The following is a 21,096-nucleotide window of genomic DNA, read 5'->3' as shown; positions in this document are numbered from 1 at the left end:
GATACAATACTAAAGAGGGACAACGATATTTTAAAGAAATCATGAATTTGTTCTTTTGGTGACAAAGTGCATTCCTAATGAGAGGATCAAGTTCGGCGCATTCTTCAAAATGAAGATTCAGTTTGAAATTTCCTATTTATAGTGGACCACTTTCGGGTACTTATATGTTGTTAAATTCGATAATGTAAAGTTGATACAGTAAATGACGACTAATACCATAGATTTATTTGTCGAATGATAAGTCTGATTTTTTTTACTATCGTTCTGCGCATGTGGAAAGACCATTTAATTGTAAAGCGATTTGTATCTATTGAGAATATTCTGTTGACATCTATTAATACATTTCTTGGCTTAATCATATTGTGAAGACTATCTCAATAAGTACTCCTTCACTAAATCCATAGAACTGACAGTTTTTGTGGTGTTTCGAAAGAGATTTTTATGGTAACGATGAATACTTTTTGTTCTGCATGTTGAAGTTGGGTTTGATATATAGAATTCGATAGAATTCCTTGATGGGTTATCTTAAAGGCAAAGAATGAGCAACGTCTTTTGAGCAATCGCTTACTTTTTTTATTTCAGTTTATGTTGTGGGGTTGACTATTTCTGGAGTTTCTTTTCGCAGTCATATTTCCATCTTTTAATAATACTCACAGTTAATTTCGTGTAATTTTGCATAAGTTGAATGAACTGATCAACCGTAATATATTAGCCTATAATATTCCCTTTTTTTAGTCAGTTAATAAAAATCAGTATCTCCATTTCCATTGTTATACTGCTTTACATATTCTTTGCGCCCATTCTCGTACCTTATTTATAACTTGTAAACCAACAGGAAGGATATTTTAATTATATTTCTACATTCTAAAATATTTTGAACAGCTAAGAGGGGTTATATTTCCGTTTACAGCCTACCAAATGATGGTTTGATAGTTTTTTATCGCAACTTACTGCTGGTTGGTCTGTTGGTATGTACAATAATATGGTGTAACAAAAAACACTTTTAGATATCATTAAAAATTAAAGCCTTTATTATATTTACTTTTAAAATTCTACAAAGTTACTTTCATCCATCATGCACGTTTTTTTTTTGGTTTCGCAAACAGATGATAGCATTATTTATCTAAAAATTCTAGCTAGGAAACATCAATCTACTTTATCTCTTCACAAAACATAATGGCTGACGCTTCGGCACATATGTTACATAAGGAATTCCATCGAGGTCAATAGTCGCACCCTCTGGTGGCTTAATATCGAAACGCTGTAAGGCAGTTGTAAAATATAAGAAACTTCCTAGCATTCCTCCTTTTTCACCTGGACAAGATCGTTTACCTATTAATATTAATAGAATTATTAATAACAAGCAACAAGAGTATAATGATAAGGTGTTAATATTCCAAAAAGACCAATTTTTTTAACTCAGTTCTAAGAATGTTACAATCAACATATTAACAATGTGTGTGTTTGTATGAATACTATTTCGGGACAATGAATATTGGTAAAAAAAATTTACTTACCTATGGAAAATGGAATCAAATATTCTGGTTTTTTCACTGATTTTCCATCTAGGCTCAAGAATCGGTGTGGAATAAATTCATCAGGATTATCCCAATAATTTGGATCGTGGTGAATTGCCCACAAGTTGGCGATTACGATCGTCCCCTTTGGAATGTCATAACCTGCTATGGTCGTGTCTTCAGCAGCACTGAAAATTACATTTTCTGTGGTTTAACATAATACATGAAACACTGACTTAAATCTCGTAATGTTTTTAACAAAAACTGAAGGAGTGTTTTGATAAATTTTGAGAATGGAAACTTAACATAAACTCTTCATGGTGAGCACTTAATGAAGAGAAGAAAAAAATCTTCAATGCAGATGTTGTGTTTAGCTAAACCTTATCTTTCTAAGCACAGTTTATTCTCGCTCCATTTATATGAATGAGAGGCAGTCCTCGCTGAGTATCGGCACATTCAAGTGTATGGTGTAGTCCGCAGGAGTCGGCAACCTTTTAAGACTCGCGGACCACATTCAACTTTTATTTTTAATAATCGGGCCGCAAGCGTTTAATTAATAGAAAATGGTGACTGAAAAAAATACTTAAGTTATCCATTTTTGTTATATCAATCTTAAAACACAGAGAAATATTTAAGTACGAGATATAAAACAATGAAAATGAAACTCAATGAAAATGTACTATCACGTAAAAACAAAGTAATAGAGTTTAGAGCTTTTGTGGTTTTTTTCCCTGAGCTAAATTATCTAGATCCACTTGATAACCTAAGGTGAAAATTCGAATCGAAGCATGTTCATCAGTAAGTGGAGAAGAAAATTTCTTTTTTTTTTTCTATAACTCATAGCAGAAAATGTTTGTTCGCTTATATATCTGCTTCCAAATGCGCCTATCATCTTCTTTGCGAAAATGATTAAAGGTTCAAATTTTTTGGTAAGCATCGATAAAATGTTTGGATATTTTCTAACGAAACTGCGTTCTTTAATGTTTTATTGAGTTGTATTTCCAAAACTGTCGTCTATGGTTAGTTTGGTACGTCATCAATGTCGACATTAAAAGGGTGCAAAAATAATCGCATTTCGATGCTATTTTTATGAAAATCCACAAATCTTATTGAAAATTCCGTTTGTAAATCTTGAATAATACCAACAAAAGTTTCCTTTTGTGTTTGCTATCCAACTTTAGATGCAAATTTGCAACATATATAATCATGTAGATTTTCTTCCGTCATATATTTCTTCCACAGACATAGTTTGCCTTTAAAAGCTTTTATGTCAGAAAACAGTTCTTCTAGTAATTTACCTTGGCCCTGCAGGGTCAAATTAAGTTCATTATGGTAATTGTAATGTCTACCATAAATGCAAGAGACATAATCCATTTTTTATCCGATAGTTGTGGGACAGTGTTTTAGTGTTCCGTTATGAAAATATCTATTTCTTCACATAAATTAAAAAATCTTTTTAGCACAGCACCTATACTTAACTATCCAACGGTTGAGTAGTAGATAACGTCCTCTTGAATGTCCATAACGTCTTTTCTTGATGATAAAATTTTACGGGACACATTCCATGTAAGTATGGTCAACCTTTTATGGGCCATCAAAAGGCACGTTTGGGCCGCATGTGGCCTGAGGGCTGCCGGTTGCCGACCCCTGGTGTAGTGTATCGTCCTTGTTCTGATGGTGCAGAAAATTTTGCGGTATCTGGTTTCTCATAAATAATTGACTTACCTTTAAAAGTGTGGACATCTCTCTCTCTCTACTAAATAAAACTATAAATTAATTTTGTCTTTCTTAATTAGCTGAATGCCATCAAATCTACAGTTTTTCCCCTCTTCTTTTATAATATTTAAAAGGTGATTTGCCTTCATTATAACAGATATGGAATCAAATTATTTTAATTACAATAAAAATTACTAATTCCGTTACTAATTCAGCTCGCATAGAAAAAAAAAATTCTTTTTAATGCTTAGAAAGTTCAGACGTACTTTGTAAGCACAAAACCACCAATGATAATTATCCATTGATTATTATTAACACGATTATATATCTTGTAAACGAGGTGTGTAGGACCGTAAAACACTTTTTCTAGAAGAAATAGCCCAGGGTCATGTTACTGAATTCACTAACTTTATCATAAATAAACATGCGTCTATAGATGGCTATTGCTAAAAAAAAACGTACAGTTTGTTTTTACTGACATCCGGAAATTGTTACTAAATTCAGTTAATCTGGAGGGAAGAGAGGAGGATGCGTGGCCTACAGAAACGACTTGCCTTTCTACTGTGTATTCCACCTGGAGCGATCAGGTAGTGTGATGATGTGCACTGGTAATATCGGCAACCATCAGTCTATGGTCCTAAATAATGAGTGACTGGGAAGCTCAGCATTGTCTATATACCACTGTAACTGAGGCTGAAGATTATCCAACTTCTAGAAGTTTGGATATTTGAACTAGTATTAATAAATCAGTATGATTTATTGCATCCTTACACATTAATAATAAAAGGGTAATATTCAAAAGTACATTATTTTAACCGCGTAATTACTGATAAGTGTGCGTAGAAATTTTGAATAAATTTTTTTTAATTTCAAATAATTATTTAAAAAATGCTTAGTCCACCCATGGTGCTAATGTCCTATAGATTTACAACCTTTCGTGAGCAGGGGACACGAAAACAGATCGTGCCAATAAGAAAACACCTAACTATAACTTGGGAATGAAAATAGACATTTATCAACATCTCCTATCTTTAACTCGTGATGAAATAGATGAAAAAAACTTTGGAAAAACGATTGGTTATTTTTAGCAGAATTTTATTGATATAAAATGCACGTGTTCTCTAGCTGCATTAGTTTCCCAGATGGGATTTAAATTCTTTTTTTTTTTTCAACGAAAAGTCATAATTATGAAGTTATAACTACTATAGTGGTGCTGGATGATCTATATTTAAAAATTTTAAAAATTATTTATATGAGATATTCGTACAAAAATATTATGGGTTGTTACTGTCTAGCATATTATAATAACATCACCCGTGAAAACAAGCCTAAAAATGAAATGATTAATTTTAACATCAATAAAATTAAGAAATTTCGATTCATAATAATATTCTATTATTTTTTTCATACTTCACCAAAATGTTATCATCGTTGCTTCTTTTTTTACAGTTCACTAAAGAAAAATAAGTGACTCACCACCTTCTCAAAGGCAACGAAGCAACTGTCCTCCATCTTAATATTTCCAAAAATGTTGAAAACGTGTATGGAAGCTTCAAGCGATCTTCCCAACAAGGCATCTTTTCCTTCCCAATAGTAGAATCGATTTCTTCTTGTATACGATGCTGGACTTCTGGATAGGCGGCCATTGTAAAAACGGCCCACAAAACGGTCGACGCAGCCGTTTCGCCTCCGGCAATAAACAGTACCAGGATGTTTCCTAAAAGTGTTGTTTCTGAAAGTAAAATATTGTTGTTATATAAACCTGGTTTTTTTTTACTCCATTTCCCAAGTAAGCAAACAGACATGTCAGTCAAGTTTGCGCCTGCAAGTGTTGCGAGTCTAGCTGACCCTGCACATATATACTAAAATAATGAATACCTACCAGTAAAAGGATTATTTGAGTTTCCTTTCCTTTTCGCCATTTCATTCATATATTTCTCATACATGGGAACACTAATTTCATTTGTCCGCATATCTTCAATCATATCTCTGTAAATTTAAAACACATATTTTCACTACATTTAGAAAGTTTTAAATGATTTCCTACTTAAAATATTATTATGTACAAATTTATGACAGTGGATGGAAGCGCTGCATATGTGAAACATAACTTGAAAGAGATATAACACAATCAGTTAATATGATTATCACAATGCGAGTAGCTGTTATATTTATTATTGGTCATATGAGTATTAGCCATATTTCAAAGTCGATTTCGACTCGAGGCAAAAGGTCTTCATGCTACCAAATTTCTTCTTTAGATTGATGATGGGAATCCACATGTGTGCTCTGATAAACGTGGTTTTCTGTAAAACGGAAAATAATGTTACATCACAAAAATGATGAATAGTCTAAAAATAGTATGGAGTTGTGTGCTTCTTTTGTTTTTTAATGCTTCTGATGTGTCGAAGGATATTATTGTCTTTTCGAGAAAGATAGAAGTTCATTTTTCGAGGCCAAAACAGGAAACTCCTTGTTTACAAAACGATACCACCATGAAATTGTATTTGAAAATGGATCGTTCTTTAGGTAAATAAAATGAAAATTTCGTAAATACAGAAAAGAACATTGAACTTAGCAATTCATATGGCTTTGTAAAGAGTGATTCCCAGTGTTCTAAATAAACAGTTCTGAGTTTGAAGGAAAAGAGAAAAAGACCATTGTTTTTCAAATGTAGAATCTGTACGCGATGTGTAACCTGTAGAAAGGTTTAGCAGCTAATCTGAATAATTATTTTCATTAAAAGAAAACATACAATACTAAGTTAGATTAGTTCGATAAAGGTTTAATGCCGGAGATTCAGTAGAAATAAATTGACAATCTGTAAAGTTTATAATATTCTTATAAACCAATAATAATATTCGCTTACACCTCTTATTAGTTAAGGAGATAAGGGGTTTTAGCTCGAAAAAACTATTTTCTCTCAGTATGGAAACTGGGGAATGCCATTCTCCATTGTGATCCTAATCCTAAACACTATACATCAAACACAATGGAGTTTCCAGGAAGAAAGCCCCTATTTGTTCTTGCCACAGATAGACTAAAGTGGGAACAGGTCAAAGAAAGGCTTCGAAAAAGTTTCTCAAGTCGGTGACTAGAACAACTTAGAACGGTATTTCTTCATTCTGTCTGGCATTATTAATGCAAACGCCATTTCCACAGAAACTTTCATAAGAGTAAATAATATTTACAGTACACGTAGATGCTTTTACCCTGAGGAATATCTATTTGGTACAACTATTTAATTTTGTGAAATTACTTCCTATGATCATTAACTATGGGATTACGAGATATTTCCTATGCATCCTCTGTAATTCTAAAGATCTACAAACCATCTTGGTTTATGTGCATTTCTGCTTTCGTGTAACCAATTGTTCTTTAAATTATTTTATGTTTAAGACTCATTTCTTATCTCTCTCTCTCTCATTCTTGACGAAATTATCAGTATATTTGCACTATGTTTTCGTTCACACCATAGTCATGGTATACATAGTTATAATTCTTACAATTGTTTATACTCTTCCTCAGGGCTACACTGACCTCTGGATATTATAATATATTATTATGAAATAGCTAATTTATTTGTTTTTAACATAATTTCTCGGCACTACTTTATGCATAGGCATTGTACAATTATCAACTAGTATAAACTGAATTACATAATATATAATAACTTATCTTACCTGATAATATCATCCAAGTAGTCATACAAATCGAGATATGGAAAACGTCTGAGAAGAAATTGTATTAAGAAGTTTATCCAAGGAAAGTGGGTGAAAACGTCAAAATGACTGAACAATTCTTGTCCTACGTTCATTAAATGGACAAAAGAATCTAACCTGGGACGAACGTGTTCAAACATTGGTCCAACAATTATCCGGACTAAATTATTCAACGCAGTAGAAAGAGCAAGGTCGCTTATGTAGCACGGTTTTCCTTTGTATTCCTCAATAATTTTAATCCCATTTAGCATTTCTTCCTGAAAGTTAAAATGATATGTGGTTATTTTATTATAGTCTAAATGAATGAGATATATATATTAATGTGTGTGAGGGAGGGATTCTGTTTACATTATTTGATAACTTAATCAATTACAAATGCCATGTCCTTATATTGTACAAATACACAAGACATCACCAGTGAAAACAATAAGAAAATGAATTTCTGCTAAGGATGCCACAAAGAGGAGTAAAATACTTGCCTTTATCTACCAGTACAAGATTGACAAAACAAGACGTGCCAAAACTTATGGCCTATTGCCATACGTTTTGGCAAGAACGAACCGGCTACAATCGGCACGGACCATCCATGATGAGTTCCAGAGCCCAGTAGCACCATGACGAGCACTAATATTCTAAAAAAAACTCCATTTACTGGGATTCCATGGAAGAGCAGCGGAACACAAGTCGAACATCACAACGAACAAAGTAGCTCGCCTGGCCAGGTGCAAAGAGCATGTGAACTGGACAATTGATCAGTGGAAAACGGTTCTCCGGAGCGATGAATCAAGATTCGTCTGTTTCCAGTCTGATGGCAGAGTGTGGAGGCAGACTGGTCAACCTTGTTACCACAGTGTGTTTTACCCACAGAAAAGTTTGGTGTTGAAGGGGTAACGTGTAGGGTGCATTCAGATGGTTTGGAGTGGGACCACTGGTCGTTGTCCGTGGTTCCATGAAGGCAGCTCAGTACCTTTATATTCTGGATAATCAGGTGCTGCCTACACTGTGGAGGTTTTATGGAACGGACCCGTGTTACTATCAAGACGGCAATGCTCCATGCCACAAAGCTGCAACTGTTATAGAATGGTATGGTAAGAGATTGGTGATAAACGACTGCCCTGAACTGAGCAGCATCCTGACCTCAACCCCATCAAACACCTTGTAGGACTAATTGGAGCGGCGATTGAGGTCCAGAGCAGCACGTCTTCGATCTGTCGCTGAACTCAGTGCTGCGTGGTTGGAGGAATGGAGACAAATTCCACCTGGTGTCTGCTGCACATTGGTGGAGAGCTTCCCTCAAAGGGTGCAGGAGGTGCTCAAAGCCAAAGGTAGACATACCCGATAATAGGGTTCGCCTGCTAGTATCAATTGTTAATTGTTAAAGTATGCGGACAATTATTGGTAGATAGTGTATATACACACATCATATATAGAGAGAGAGACAGAGACAGACAAAGAGACATATATATATATATATATAGAATGATATATAGATATAGATATAGAATGATATATAGATATAGAATGATATATATATAGAATGATAGGGGAAAATTTTACAAAACATTGTTCAATGAACGTATCAATAGATGACAAACAGGAAAGAAATCTGGGAGAGAGTAACTGAAGTGAAGGAGGGGGGTGGGGAATCATCGATTAATTGGCTTCTCTTCTGTATAACATCAAGATTTCTCGGAGGGGCACTTAAAGTTTGTGAGCGAGGTTTCAAGGCTGGGAATATTTGGGGTTTATACAGTATTAGAATTTGTACAGTGAGATAGTCTTGAAGGTTGTAAAACAGCACACTGTCTTGGAAACTGAAGAAACTATTGCTAAGATGCGTTTGTGACAGGAAAGAATGAAAGTGTGAGTCAGTCCAAAAACAAAAAAGGAAAATTTGTTCGCGTTTAGAGATCTGAGTGTTGTCAAAATTAAAAGGGAGGGAAGGGGATGTAAAATTTTCTTTCTTTCTTTCTTTCCAGAAATGCCAATGATTGGTCACTAAAAGGTTTGTCGAATTATGAAAAAAAGTGGCTTGTACTCTCATTCGGCTAAACTATGAATAGGATAATCAGTGAGAAATTATCGATTTTGTACAGGATTAAAGTGGGTGAGACTGGAGAGTCACCGGGATACTGCTACACTGGTGGGAAAATCCGATTAGAAGAACCATCTATCACACAGTGAACGATCAGAGAGCAAACGTGGGCAAAAAACAGATGGTTGCCTCAAATAGCAGTTTTCCACCAATGTGACAATATATAAGACAACAGTCTGCTGAGTAAGCTTCTATACAAGACCCGATGAAATACTTTAGAAATGTCAGTACTATCTACGTGAGTTTTCCAAACGTCCATGCCTTGTGATTTCTAGAAGGCTATATATTAGATGTGAATCAAGAGCGTCAGAATCCATACTGTTGGTCCCTATTTAGCTGGAAGGTCTCTATGTGGATATGGCTGTTGATGACATTCTCTATGGTTTTCAGGAACTGAAGTAAGGGCAATTGGACGATAGTTTGTTGACTGACTTTCGTGGAGTTCAAAGGATTTTGAACTCCACGTTCAAAATCTTTCATCACTTTTTGTGGAATGGTCTGAATGCTTGTTACTATGCAGTAGACGCCACGTGGTAGAAAAGATTGACGAGGCGATATAAGATTAGCGTTAGTCGTGGAGTTCAAAGGATTTTTTAAAAACAATAGAACAATAAGGGGATTATTTCAAGTCTATATGACTTTATTGTGTTTTATGGTGTCCATGTTATTCAGGATACTTCTGATTTTTTGAGGAAAGATTATGGGTTGGATTGAGCAAGAAATTCTTGATGAAGTGAGAAACGTCAGCCTTCATTATGAGAGGGTACAGAAGAGAAGAGAAGAGTGCGTTAAGTAAACCAGTCTTGCCTTTGGGTAATGTACGGTCTGGGTGCGAGACTCGAAACATGGATAATCATGGATTCAACCTATGTTGCAAGTTGCGAGATAAGTTGAATGGATTTTCATGGGATGACATTTTTCATATTTGTTACAGAGAGCCATGTCATGGACATTTCTCGAGTATTTTAGTAAAGGGCTCATTCTCGGTCTCGACAGACGTTTGGATCTATAGAAAAGAAAGAGTAGTTGAACCATAAAATAAAAGACCAGAAGTAATGCAGCGTTGTCCGGTGTTCTGATGGGTAAATGGCCAATCAAACTATCTTAGTTCGTTGTTAATTGCAAATAATTTGGCAACCGTTCAGGCATGATTATTGGAATTAGAGAAGCGACAACAGTTTCAATTGTGCACGTAAATTCCTTAAGAAATATACCCAAGATTGGGAAAGAGTTTGGATCTCTACACTGTATTTGTGGTATCTTTAAAAAGGGTCACTTCACTGCATGTGGGAAGATAGGAACAAAAATATGGCCCTTGCTCTGAAAACCAAACATGCCAGGCCACTTCAGACATCTTATAAGCAACAAATGTGAAACGTAATACATAGTGGTATTATGTTTCATTGGGCTATGAAAGAGATTCCATAGGTACAATGAATATTTCCTCTAACTAGGGAAGAATATGCTTTTGCGACAGCAGTAATCGCATGGAACGCAACAGAGCCATCTTGTGGAAACACGTCACATCACGAGAAGATTAGGTTCACTTGCACATCACAAGTCCTGTAAATTATCAATAGTAACTTAAAGGCGATAATAAAGAAAAATGCTCAACATAATATAAGAAAGTAATGGCAGGAAGGAGTAGAAAGAGAAAGAACGAAAAATCGTGGCTTAAGACCAGAACAGGACTCAATAGACTGAACTTTGTCCGAAAATAATATATTTAGAATAGCTTGTATTGAAATAATCATTTTCATGCATTAACTGATTAAGGAAATAATTTTTATATTTTAAAAAATTCACAAATGTCATATTTAATCCAAAATATTAAAACAAAAATGTTCTTTATTTTATATTTTATTTGAATATTTTTGAAAAATACGAATGCATTTTAGCTCTCCTATAGTACAGTTGGTAGTAACTATGCTTACCAACAAGAAAGATCTGAGTTTAAATTCAATCAAGGAGCAATTATAAAGCTGTTCATTGGAAGGTGAGTTAAAATGAGTGGTAGCAAGTCTTTCCCTAACTGAAAGTTGTTTTTTACTGTGAAAACAGACAACACAAATCAGAGAATAAACATATTGTCGAATTAAGTTGCTATAAAATTAATATATTAATATAGTTAATTATTTATTTACAGTATGATACCTGTATATGCTCCTCCATTCCACGGCTACCATCTCCTGTAAGCTCTAAGACTTGATGTGCTATAAATTTCCTCTGCTCTCTCCATCTGTATCCGTTTAAAGAGCCGACACCTATTAAAAGAATTTCTATCTCATAAGAAGGTAGGTTTAAATATATAAAAACACAGTTCAGATGAAAAGATAGCAAAAAAAATAAACGGAAATTAAAAATGTGGGGAGGGGTGTCGGGCGAAAGTCGCAGAACGAAACCCAATAGGTAATATGTAAATGTATTTCGAATTAGACTTAATGGCCTACCGATACTAATATGTGAAAGAAAATCGTCCCTAAACGAATATTCAAATTATTCTCCATTGTACTTGACAAGGTTTACGACCCGTCTACCCTTTCATTTCCATTTACTTCAATCCTGTTGGTAGAGCCATGAGTATAATGTCGTACATTGCAATGTTAATACTCATGGTCATTGCCACTGAATCATCCAAGTGTAGGCATCATGGAATTGTCTAGAATATCAGTACAACTTTGCAACTTATTTTTTTCGGAGTAGTGTCACAAGTGCATCCTACCAAACTTGGAGAAGCGTTACCATATAACATCAGCATCATTGCTAGACTTAGAAAGTCAACTATATACAGAAATATAATATTCTCCTAGCAGCTACCACACCGAGGCTCATCATTGTGATCTGAAGGGTGTGATGTTGTGATTCGTTCTGCCATCGCATAGCGTTCACTCAGAAAGATTCTGAGTCGCAATTCAAACAACGTATAGTTGAATTTTGGTTTATACACTTAAAAACATTTCCCAAGAAATTGCAGCTATAAAGTACGTTATTTTACAGTTCACCTTTGGAAGTGATAATCACATGATTAAGAGATAGCATTCATACGAGAGGAGGGGGAGGTCCCACAACTATTTCATCATCACTTATTTGAAAACTCATCGAGGACTAATATATCAGATTACGATAATATCTTGCATAAAATGGCTTAGTTTAAATTCCAATCCAAGTCTTACTTCTCAGGTGGTGTATCACTGACGAAGGACTCAAGAAAACCTAGGGGTGAATAATTTTTGTAACATTGTGTGTGTGTGTGTAATTTATATTTCGAAGAATTTATTGTACTCACTTTCTTTCCCCGGAAATGGATGAAGCTGAAATGGCTCTGGTCGATCCAGTATTGCTGGATTTTTATAAGCTTCTTTTAAATTTTTGAAGTCTCCTATTATTACTACAAGACGACTACCAATGCGCATACTAAAAAGAGAAAAAAAAACATTGAGTTAGAAGAATGGACTAATACATAACCAGAAATATATATATATATATATATATATATAAGTCAAGTTTGTGCCTGCCCGTAATGCTAAGCGACCCGTAAAGTACTACAAGTCTAGGCAACTTGTGGTAAAGGTGGAATAAGCTCTGCTCACTAATCTTAATATTATTCCACCTTTACCACGAGTTGCCTAGATTTGTAGTACTTTACGGGTCACTTAGACTTGCATTACGTGCAGCCGCAAACTTGACTTATTTGTCTGTTTGCTTACTTGGAAAATGGAGTAAAACCAGGTTAAAAATAGCTTGGCATCTTTAACATATTTAACATATACAGGGTGTTCGGGATAAATTTGACACATTTATAATTAATTATATTTTTCCGTAAGTTACATGTATTAACACACACTTCTCTTCATTTAAAAGTTTGGACCCTTCTTCATTCATATACAAGATGTCAGAAAGGATGGATAGCTGGAACCCACCTGAATCATGGAAGAGAATAACTTGTATCATGATGATTCGTGCCCGCCATCAAAATAAGGATATTACGACTGCTGCCCAATGCTCCCTGAATACAGTAAAAACAATCAGGCATGAACTAGAGACTTTCAATGGTGACTACGAGGATGTAGCAAGAAGAAAGATCCCTAGCAGACGATCTGATTGCGTTCGTACAGCAGAATTCCTCGCAAATCTGCAGGAACAGGTGTTGAAGAACCCTGGCATTGGAATTCGGGCTTTGTTCGTGGAGTTGCTAACTGTAGTCAAGCCCTGGATAACAAGGGTAGCCAATGGTAGGCCGTATGTATGGCAGCAGGATTCGGCCCCTTGCCACACCTCTGGGAAAAGTCAAAAATGGTTGTCTGAAAATTTCTACGACTTCACCAGTCCAAATGTTTGGCCTCCAAACTCCCCAGACCTTAACCCCATGGATTATTTTGTATGGGGCGCCGTTGAAAAAGACACCAATCGCACTTCCAGTAATACAAAAGCCCAGTTAATGGATAAAATTAAAACAGTTTTTGCGGCCCTTCCCAGGGAGACTGTAGCATCAGCTTGATCGAGGTTCCGAAGCAGAATTGAAGCTGTGATCGATGCTAATGGTGGTTATTTTGAGTAAATCTTGTTGATAGTATTGTAATTAACTCTGCCTGTAATGTTTTTTTGTCAATTCATTAAATTTAATAGATACAAAGAAGATTTTCTTTTTCCTTACGAAACTGTCAAATTTATCCCGAACACCCTGTATATATATATATATATATATATATATATGTATATATATATATATATATATATATATATATATATATATATATATATATATATATATATATATATATATATATATATATATATTCTTCATTTTCCTTTTAATCCTGCTACTACAAGATGGCACAACAGTTTGCCGGATTTAATAAACGTTTCTAACATCCATGATTTCATATTCTACGGAGATTTTAATTTCTTTGATTTCGTGCCATATCCTGAAAGTGTTTTCTTTGGTACTCTTCCTATACTCTTCATAACCCTTTGTATTTGACATCCAGAATTACTCAACAAATTCAATTTTACTTTAGTTGCCCCTTCTTCTTCTTCCTCTTCTTCTTCTTCTTCCACTTCTTCTTCTTCTTCTTCTTCTTCTTCTTCTGTTCTTCAATATCCGGTATCAAATCCAGTTACTTTTAGGTCAGTTTTACTTTTTCATTTATTTATAATATAATTTGTTAATATATTTATGATAGTATTCCTGGAAATCTCAGAAAACATTATAATAATCCATTTTACCTAAATCTGAACTTCGCTTGTCATGCAATTTTCCTGGAATATGTTCTCGGAGGTGACCATGAAACAATATTAGTACGGTGATGTATAACGACATATTGTCTACCATCTTAGCCAATTAAGCCTTCTTCTTGGTATTTCGTTTTACTTTTTCCTTCACCATGATCAGTTCATTTATGACAGCTTTCTAAGACACGATCAGTTAAGTTCACCTCACAGTGTGAAGGTAGATAGCCTTATTTACTTCATTGCTGTCTTATTTCTTTCAGTAAACACGTTTCGTTTTCGTTCTTGCTTTTTAAAATACCAAAATGTCTTCACATGATGAGAAAAATGTAGTTTTCAGTCTTTCTCAGCTTAAACTTAAATTCAAGAAATCATCCTCAACCCTGTACATTTAAATAATAATTTAAGCTACAACCTCCCATACATGAGCACAGTTTCTCAAAAATTAGTCAAGGTTCTCAAAAAAAAATAACATTAGAACTTTATTTACTCCACTTCCTAAGATCCGGTCTCTGGTGAGCCGTCCAAAGCCTAGCCATCACAATCTAAAATATCCCGGTGTGTACAAGATATGGTGTGACTGCGACATTCCTTACTTTGGCCAGACAGGTCTATTGAATTGCGTATGGAGGAGCACAGGAGGGACATCGCTTACCAAGTCCATATCTTTTTTACGGCCGATTCTGATGATGAAAACTATGGTCATACAATCCTTTGGGTAGATCTAACAACATTTTCCGTTGCCATGACGAATTGGAGAGCAAAATTGTAGAATCTAGAGAAATCATCCTCAACCCTGTACATTTAAATAATAATTTAAGCTATAACCTCCCAGACTTTCATTCTGCTGTGATCAAATACTGGCGCTCGCGAGATGCTATACGCACGCACTCACCCAACAATGTGGCCAACGAAGGAACAGCTTTTAATAGGTTAACTACAACGTTTTCACGTTAAATATGTATAGTGACTTTCCTCTGCTATTCACAGTTTTTATCTTCAATGTTTAATGTTTCTTTTTTGTATAAAAACACCTGAAGAAGGTTGTAAAAATCCGAAACTAGTCGTGTGATACTATTAAACCTTTTTCCTTTTCTCTCGGTTTATGTCATTCAATTCTTTTAAAAAATATGTTTAACAACCAAGTAAATGAACCTCCATATATATAATATATATATATATATATAATAAATTTAAAATAAAAATTAAAAAAGTTGAACAATCTTTAGTCCATCAACGGTAAAAATGTACTTATCGGTTTACAAAAATCTTTCGTGGGTGACAACTACATAAAAAAATTTTGAAAAACATAATATTCGAGCATTAGATGAATAAAATATGAACGATTATCTAATAAAAGCGTATTGGAGCTTGAATGGTGTTCGTTAGTGAATTAAATGATTTACTCTGTAATACTATAATTAAACAGTTTCTGTTTCATATTACAAAGCGGATAAGTTTGTTTTAAAAGAATGCCTGAATGCATCTCAGCTCATAACAACTTACCTAAACACGCTGCCATATTTCTTAGCAATATCAATAAGTTGAAAATGGTCGTTCTTTTTAAGAAATGGCCAATATCCGAAAATAGGTAGTCCAATTGGTCCTGGAGGAAGTCTCCGTTTACGAAAACGAAAACAGAAAATGCAGATAATAAAAACAAAAATTGCTAATAAACTCACTGTGGGTGATGATGTATAATATCCGAGAAAACTCATGTACTGAAATGCCATTATTGCTTTCCGCATGCAGACACGATTAACTATCGTTATTCAACGCAAGACGCAAGACGTTGCTGACTATAAGGGTGAAGCAAAATGCTTTTATAATCCCTGCTATCTGATAAGGATTGCTGTGTGAGGAAAAGTTTATGAGCTAAGTGCTCTGCCTGAGTGGGTGCGATTTAAAGATCTTCATTTGGAAGGATGGCCTTGGGTTTCCTGTATTTTGAGAAGTCAGTTTCATCATAATTTGCTGCTTGTTGCACTAATTCATTTGGATGTGAAGAGGATGCCGAGAAGAACTTTACTGCTGAAGACTGCAGGAAAGAGTAGATGTAGGGGATATTTGTATCCCGGTGGAGTTGGACATTTCTGACATACCATGGTGCGTTTAAGATCATGCGGAGACATTTGTTTTGCACTCTCTGTAGTTTGAGGATATTTGTACTTGAGGTGTGGCTCCAGGCTGGGGATGCATAAGTAATAATGGGTCGAATCATCAACTGATAAAGGAGCAGTTTTATTTTGGTATCCAGCTTGCTATTCCTATTGATAAGAGGGTAAAGCTGTGCAATGACTCTTGATGCTTTTGTACATTGAGGCTTTTATATGTGAACTGTAGGTTAGTTTTCTATCCAGCAGTACACCCAGATATTTGGCTTCTGGTTTCCAGGGAATCTTGGTATTAAATAGGAAGATGTCATCTTTGGGTATGGGTATCGTTATCCAACAATTCACGAAAGGAAATATAAACCTAATACTACAACACGACCTCTGTAGGCAGTGATATGCAACTTTCATTATTTCATGTTATTGTCAAAAAAATCAACTAACGCCTTTTTATTCCCTAATAGGGAGTAGGCGAGGCCTTTATACCCTATCTAGCTTTTGGAGACTGAGTGGGCAGTTCAATTTCCACCTGTAGCCAATCAGAGATAGTTGGCCCATGTCTATCACTAATTATAGCAGCCACCGATGAAGAGGCTAGCAAACAAGTGCTGCCATCTCTTGGTACCTAACCCTAACAAGATATGTCACTGTCTGAAATAATGTGGGTACTACGGTCGATTTTCTTGAGTTTACGGGACGAAAAACCCGAGTTTCCGGGAGGAAAAACCCGCTTGCCCATGCCAGAGATCGACTAACTTGGGAACCGGTCGAAGATAGGCTTAGAAAAAGTTCCTCCAGTCAGCGACTAGACTAGAACCTAGGTCTAACTTCAAGCGGCCAAGCGCAGAGGACGCAAGCGCCACTTCCACTGAGCTACACAGGCTCATGTTATTGTTGTTTTTTTAATTCAACCGAAATATTGGGTTCTTCTTAGACATTTCTATAAACATCTGATATATTTATAAAGAGTTTACATACAGTTTTATAGTATAATACTGTATTCATCAACGATTATCTGATTAAATTTCGTCACATTTCCTTGTAAGTGTTTTTACTCACAGGCATGTAGTTTATGGTTTAAAATCGTTACATTTGAAATGTTTTCAACAAACAATTTATTTCTGTTGAAAGGCATAGGAAACGTTGCTCGTGTAATTAACATAAATAATCTTACAATTAATTTTAAATAAATATATAAATAACTGTTTAGGTATTTATTTAAACGTGATAGTTCGTAGGACTAAATCTTTCTAAATTCAATGAAAATATAAACAAAAAAAATATTTCGGAAAAAAATGTTGCCCATAATGTTTGTCTTTTAAAAGGAAAGTTTAACTTCTGGAGTAATTAAATATTTATTAAAATACTTTCACATATATGGCAATGAAATTAGGAATCAATTTATCAGTTCTATGGTTGTTCGTGAGAAGCGCCATCTTAGTTGACATTTAATTAATATAAATATGACAATAAAATAGCAAAAGTGTAAAGGAAAGAGGTTTAAAAATAGAGATGTGGTATCACGACTTCTATAAGATATCATCCAAAGTGTGTCGGCAGTATTCCATAAATGGACGTATTTTGAATTCATGCTGTGTTTGATGTGGTGAAGAACTACAACATAGGTTAAGTGCGATACTGGAGTTGTAGACTCGAACTATTTCAGCATGCTAAATTTTCAATATGCTCCTTAGACTGCCTTGACAATGTTGTTGTTGGAAAAACATGGTTAGGATGGTAGTCGGATATATTGAGCTGTGAAGACCGCCTGGTCTATTGTAGGCTAATATTAGTGCCCAATTTATGATTCATTTATACATTTATTCTTTCCTGGTTGAGTTGTGTATGTGTGTGTGGAGATCTTGGTGTAAACAAAATAAGGAAAAAGGAAATAGTATCTTTCTTGTGAGAAATCTGATAGGGCTGTGTTTTGATGATATCGAATTTCAAAAGGCTATCGAGATCTCACTTAAGAAATGCAACGAGATGAACTTAGGACATTAGTGAAAAAGGACCTTGTTGCTTCTAAAGATTGGACACTACCAGGTTTGTCAAATAAGGAAAGGGAATGTACAGTCACCTGCAAGCTGCGAATAGAATTTGAAGCCAGTAAAAGAAGATCATTTATATACAAGAGAAATAGGGTCGATAGGAGGACAATTCTGGGATACTCCTGCATTGATGGGGGAATCTGAGGACAGAAAACCATCTATTATGGCACATAGAGCGCGCGACCTTAGGAAAAGCTGACGACTTGGTTGCAAAAGATAGTAAGTAGACCATAGGATGATAGCGTACTGAATAGGTATCTATGAGAAACCAATTTAAACCTTTAAAAATGTCAAAGAAAACTACGTAAGTTTCTCCAGACCTTTCGATGGCTTGTATCCTAAGTTGAATGAAAACTGGGAGAATGGCTGAAGAGTGAGCGTTGGGAATCCACATAGCTGGTTACTAATTAGCTAGCAGGTCTCCAGGCGTTGACGAAATTAATGATTGATGACTTCCATGGTTTTGGGGAGATTGAAGTACGAGTAACTGGACAGAAGTTTAGCGACTGAAGTTTATCTCTTTTATGGAATAGCTTGAATGGCCTGAATGGAATAGGCTTCTTTTCATGCTGTATCATGGAAAGGAGACTGCATTTTTCCATGCATTCATGCCCGCTTAATCAGTGTAATTGGAAGCCAGTTTGCATTACGGATGTGGAAGTCCTGATCTCCATGTGATGGTCTCCATATTTCATGATTTTCGACTTCAGAAAATCAAGATTTAGATATAAATAGTCAAAGAGGTCCGAACAGTTAGCTTTTAAAAACCGGTGAAACTGATAGAGACGGCAAAAGCAATGTAGCAAAATTCAATAAAGACATTTTGAGAAATAGTACATCAAACGGGAAGGGGGACTTTGAGGGTTTACGTCTTGTAATATAGGATTCAGTTCTGATGAATGCACAAACACTGATCTAGTGGCAGATCGAATTATGTAAGGTGCATTTTGGGTAGTTAAGATAAATGGTAGTTATTGAATTCGCTAACTGAGGATTCGTTAGGAATAATAGGTCAGGTTTGGATGGCTGTAAGTGGCGACGCAAATCATTTATCCTACTGTTAAGGCCACGAATATCGTTAAAGTGGAAGCGAAAGCTGTGGTGTTGCTTATTTTGATTTCTAGTTGGACGTTCATTTTTTCAGATTTTTGGAACTGTGTTTATTGCTGAAGAATTTGTGATCGCAGTAAATCTATTTCATTCGTTGTCTTTCAGTTCGTGTGGAGAAAGACTTAGGAATAGGGGATCCTACAAGTGGAAGTGGAAAGACTTGCAAACATACCGCTCACACAAGAAGAAACAAACCCATTCAACCGTTCGCTTGTGGGATCGACTGGTCTCTCGTAAATAACACCATACTTTGACTCACTCCATGAATGATAAGGTACAATAAATAGTAGCACGAGTTTGCGATAGCTGATTGGCAAGCCTCCTAATTCGTTATTATTAGATGGTTCGTCACGAGTACTGTCCCACGGCCAGCCTAAGGACCTGTTTTCCTGTTGTATCTCAAATCGGGGTAGGATCTAGTTTCTACAGTGTATTTGGTAGATCATTGAAAGGTATCAGCTACACTGCCTATGACAAGAGGGGCAATGGGACATATTATCAGGGCCTAGCTATAACTAAAATACTAATAAGGTTTAATAACACACATATCGATAAAATTTCCGTTGAACTAAATTATTATGCAATATTATTTTACGTTAAGGTATAAAGCAGTCTATTGAATATTTCGTTGGCAAATACTGTTGACAAAATAATATTAGTCATATCTAAAAATTAATGCCCTAATCGCTTCTCATTTATCGGATTTAAATTTATTAATATCTCCCTGTAAAGAAATTTCTCTAAAAATGAAAATATAGTATGAGTGAACTCCACAGCAGTTCGAAACAAATAGTGGAGTCCTGGTTGAAACATTTAAACGACTTTTGATTTCAGTGAATCGCTATACCAGTCGGAAATGGACGTGAATTCATATTTCGAAGGGGGTTCCTATACTTCAACTGTGTACGAGGTTATTCCATACCTGAGATACAGCCCGTTGTAGCCGTGTGAACATCGACAACATGCAAAGCCGATACACGAATCTCTTGAATCACTTCATTGAAAATAATCAGAATAGCATGCAAGACTTGCCCGGAGTTGTGTTCAGTGCAATGGTTTGTCCTCTGCAAGTAGTAATTAACCCAACATTCTGACTCATTATTGTTGCATAATGATGAATACGTAGATGACCTTACACGTGTGAAATTCAACGAATGAGCTAATTTACTTATTTCTCAAAATTATGTTAATAAATATTCATTTAAGATGTTTGCTGATATTAAAAAAAAAGAAATTATCTTGCCTAGAATTCTTTTATTTTGTTCCCTACTAAAAATATTGTAATCCGTTAATTTAATATGGCATCTACAAATGTGTGTAATCTTCAACAATAAGCTGATCAGATTGTCGACGTCATCACGGATTGAACGATTTCTTATTGCCAAGTTGGCATCTTAAGCCGATAATGAGTTTCACAAGGCATGTACATTAAAACAAGGAATAGCCAATGAACACCACTATAAAATGTCCTTCAAAAGTACTTATTAGAGTTAATGTAGAGACTCACGAGCAGGTTATTTTTAACTGTGTATTTTCTGAGTCTCC

General features: G+C 35.2%; 1 protein-coding gene across 1 annotated transcript in view; it reads right to left on the bottom strand.

Annotated features, from left to right (window-relative positions):
- LOC150101486 (cytochrome P450 18a1-like) overlaps positions 1-16,012 on the bottom strand; it is a 35,035-nt gene extending 19,023 nt beyond the window's left edge. Inside the window, exons 1-5 of the mRNA XM_090400806.1 lie at positions 15,786-16,012; positions 12,337-12,464; positions 4,710-4,965; positions 1,518-1,705; positions 1,186-1,332 (exon numbers count right to left, since the gene is read on the bottom strand). Of these exons, the coding sequence (XP_090256932.1) occupies positions 1,186-1,332; positions 1,518-1,705; positions 4,710-4,965; positions 12,337-12,464; positions 15,786-16,012 (946 nt within the window). The remainder of the gene's footprint in view (positions 1-1,185; positions 1,333-1,517; positions 1,706-4,709; positions 4,966-12,336; positions 12,465-15,785) is intronic.
- Positions 16,013-21,096: the final 5,084 nt, after the last annotated feature.

The sequence above is a fragment of the Typopeltis vanoorti genome, chromosome 11 (assembly GCF_054136105.1).
Source record: "Typopeltis vanoorti isolate ZY-2024b chromosome 11, IOZ_Tvanoo_1.0, whole genome shotgun sequence".
Lineage (NCBI taxonomy): Eukaryota > Metazoa > Arthropoda > Arachnida > Uropygi > Thelyphonidae > Typopeltis > Typopeltis vanoorti.
Note: the sequence above shows the minus strand (reverse complement) of the source record. Positions and strands in the feature narration are given on the sequence as shown.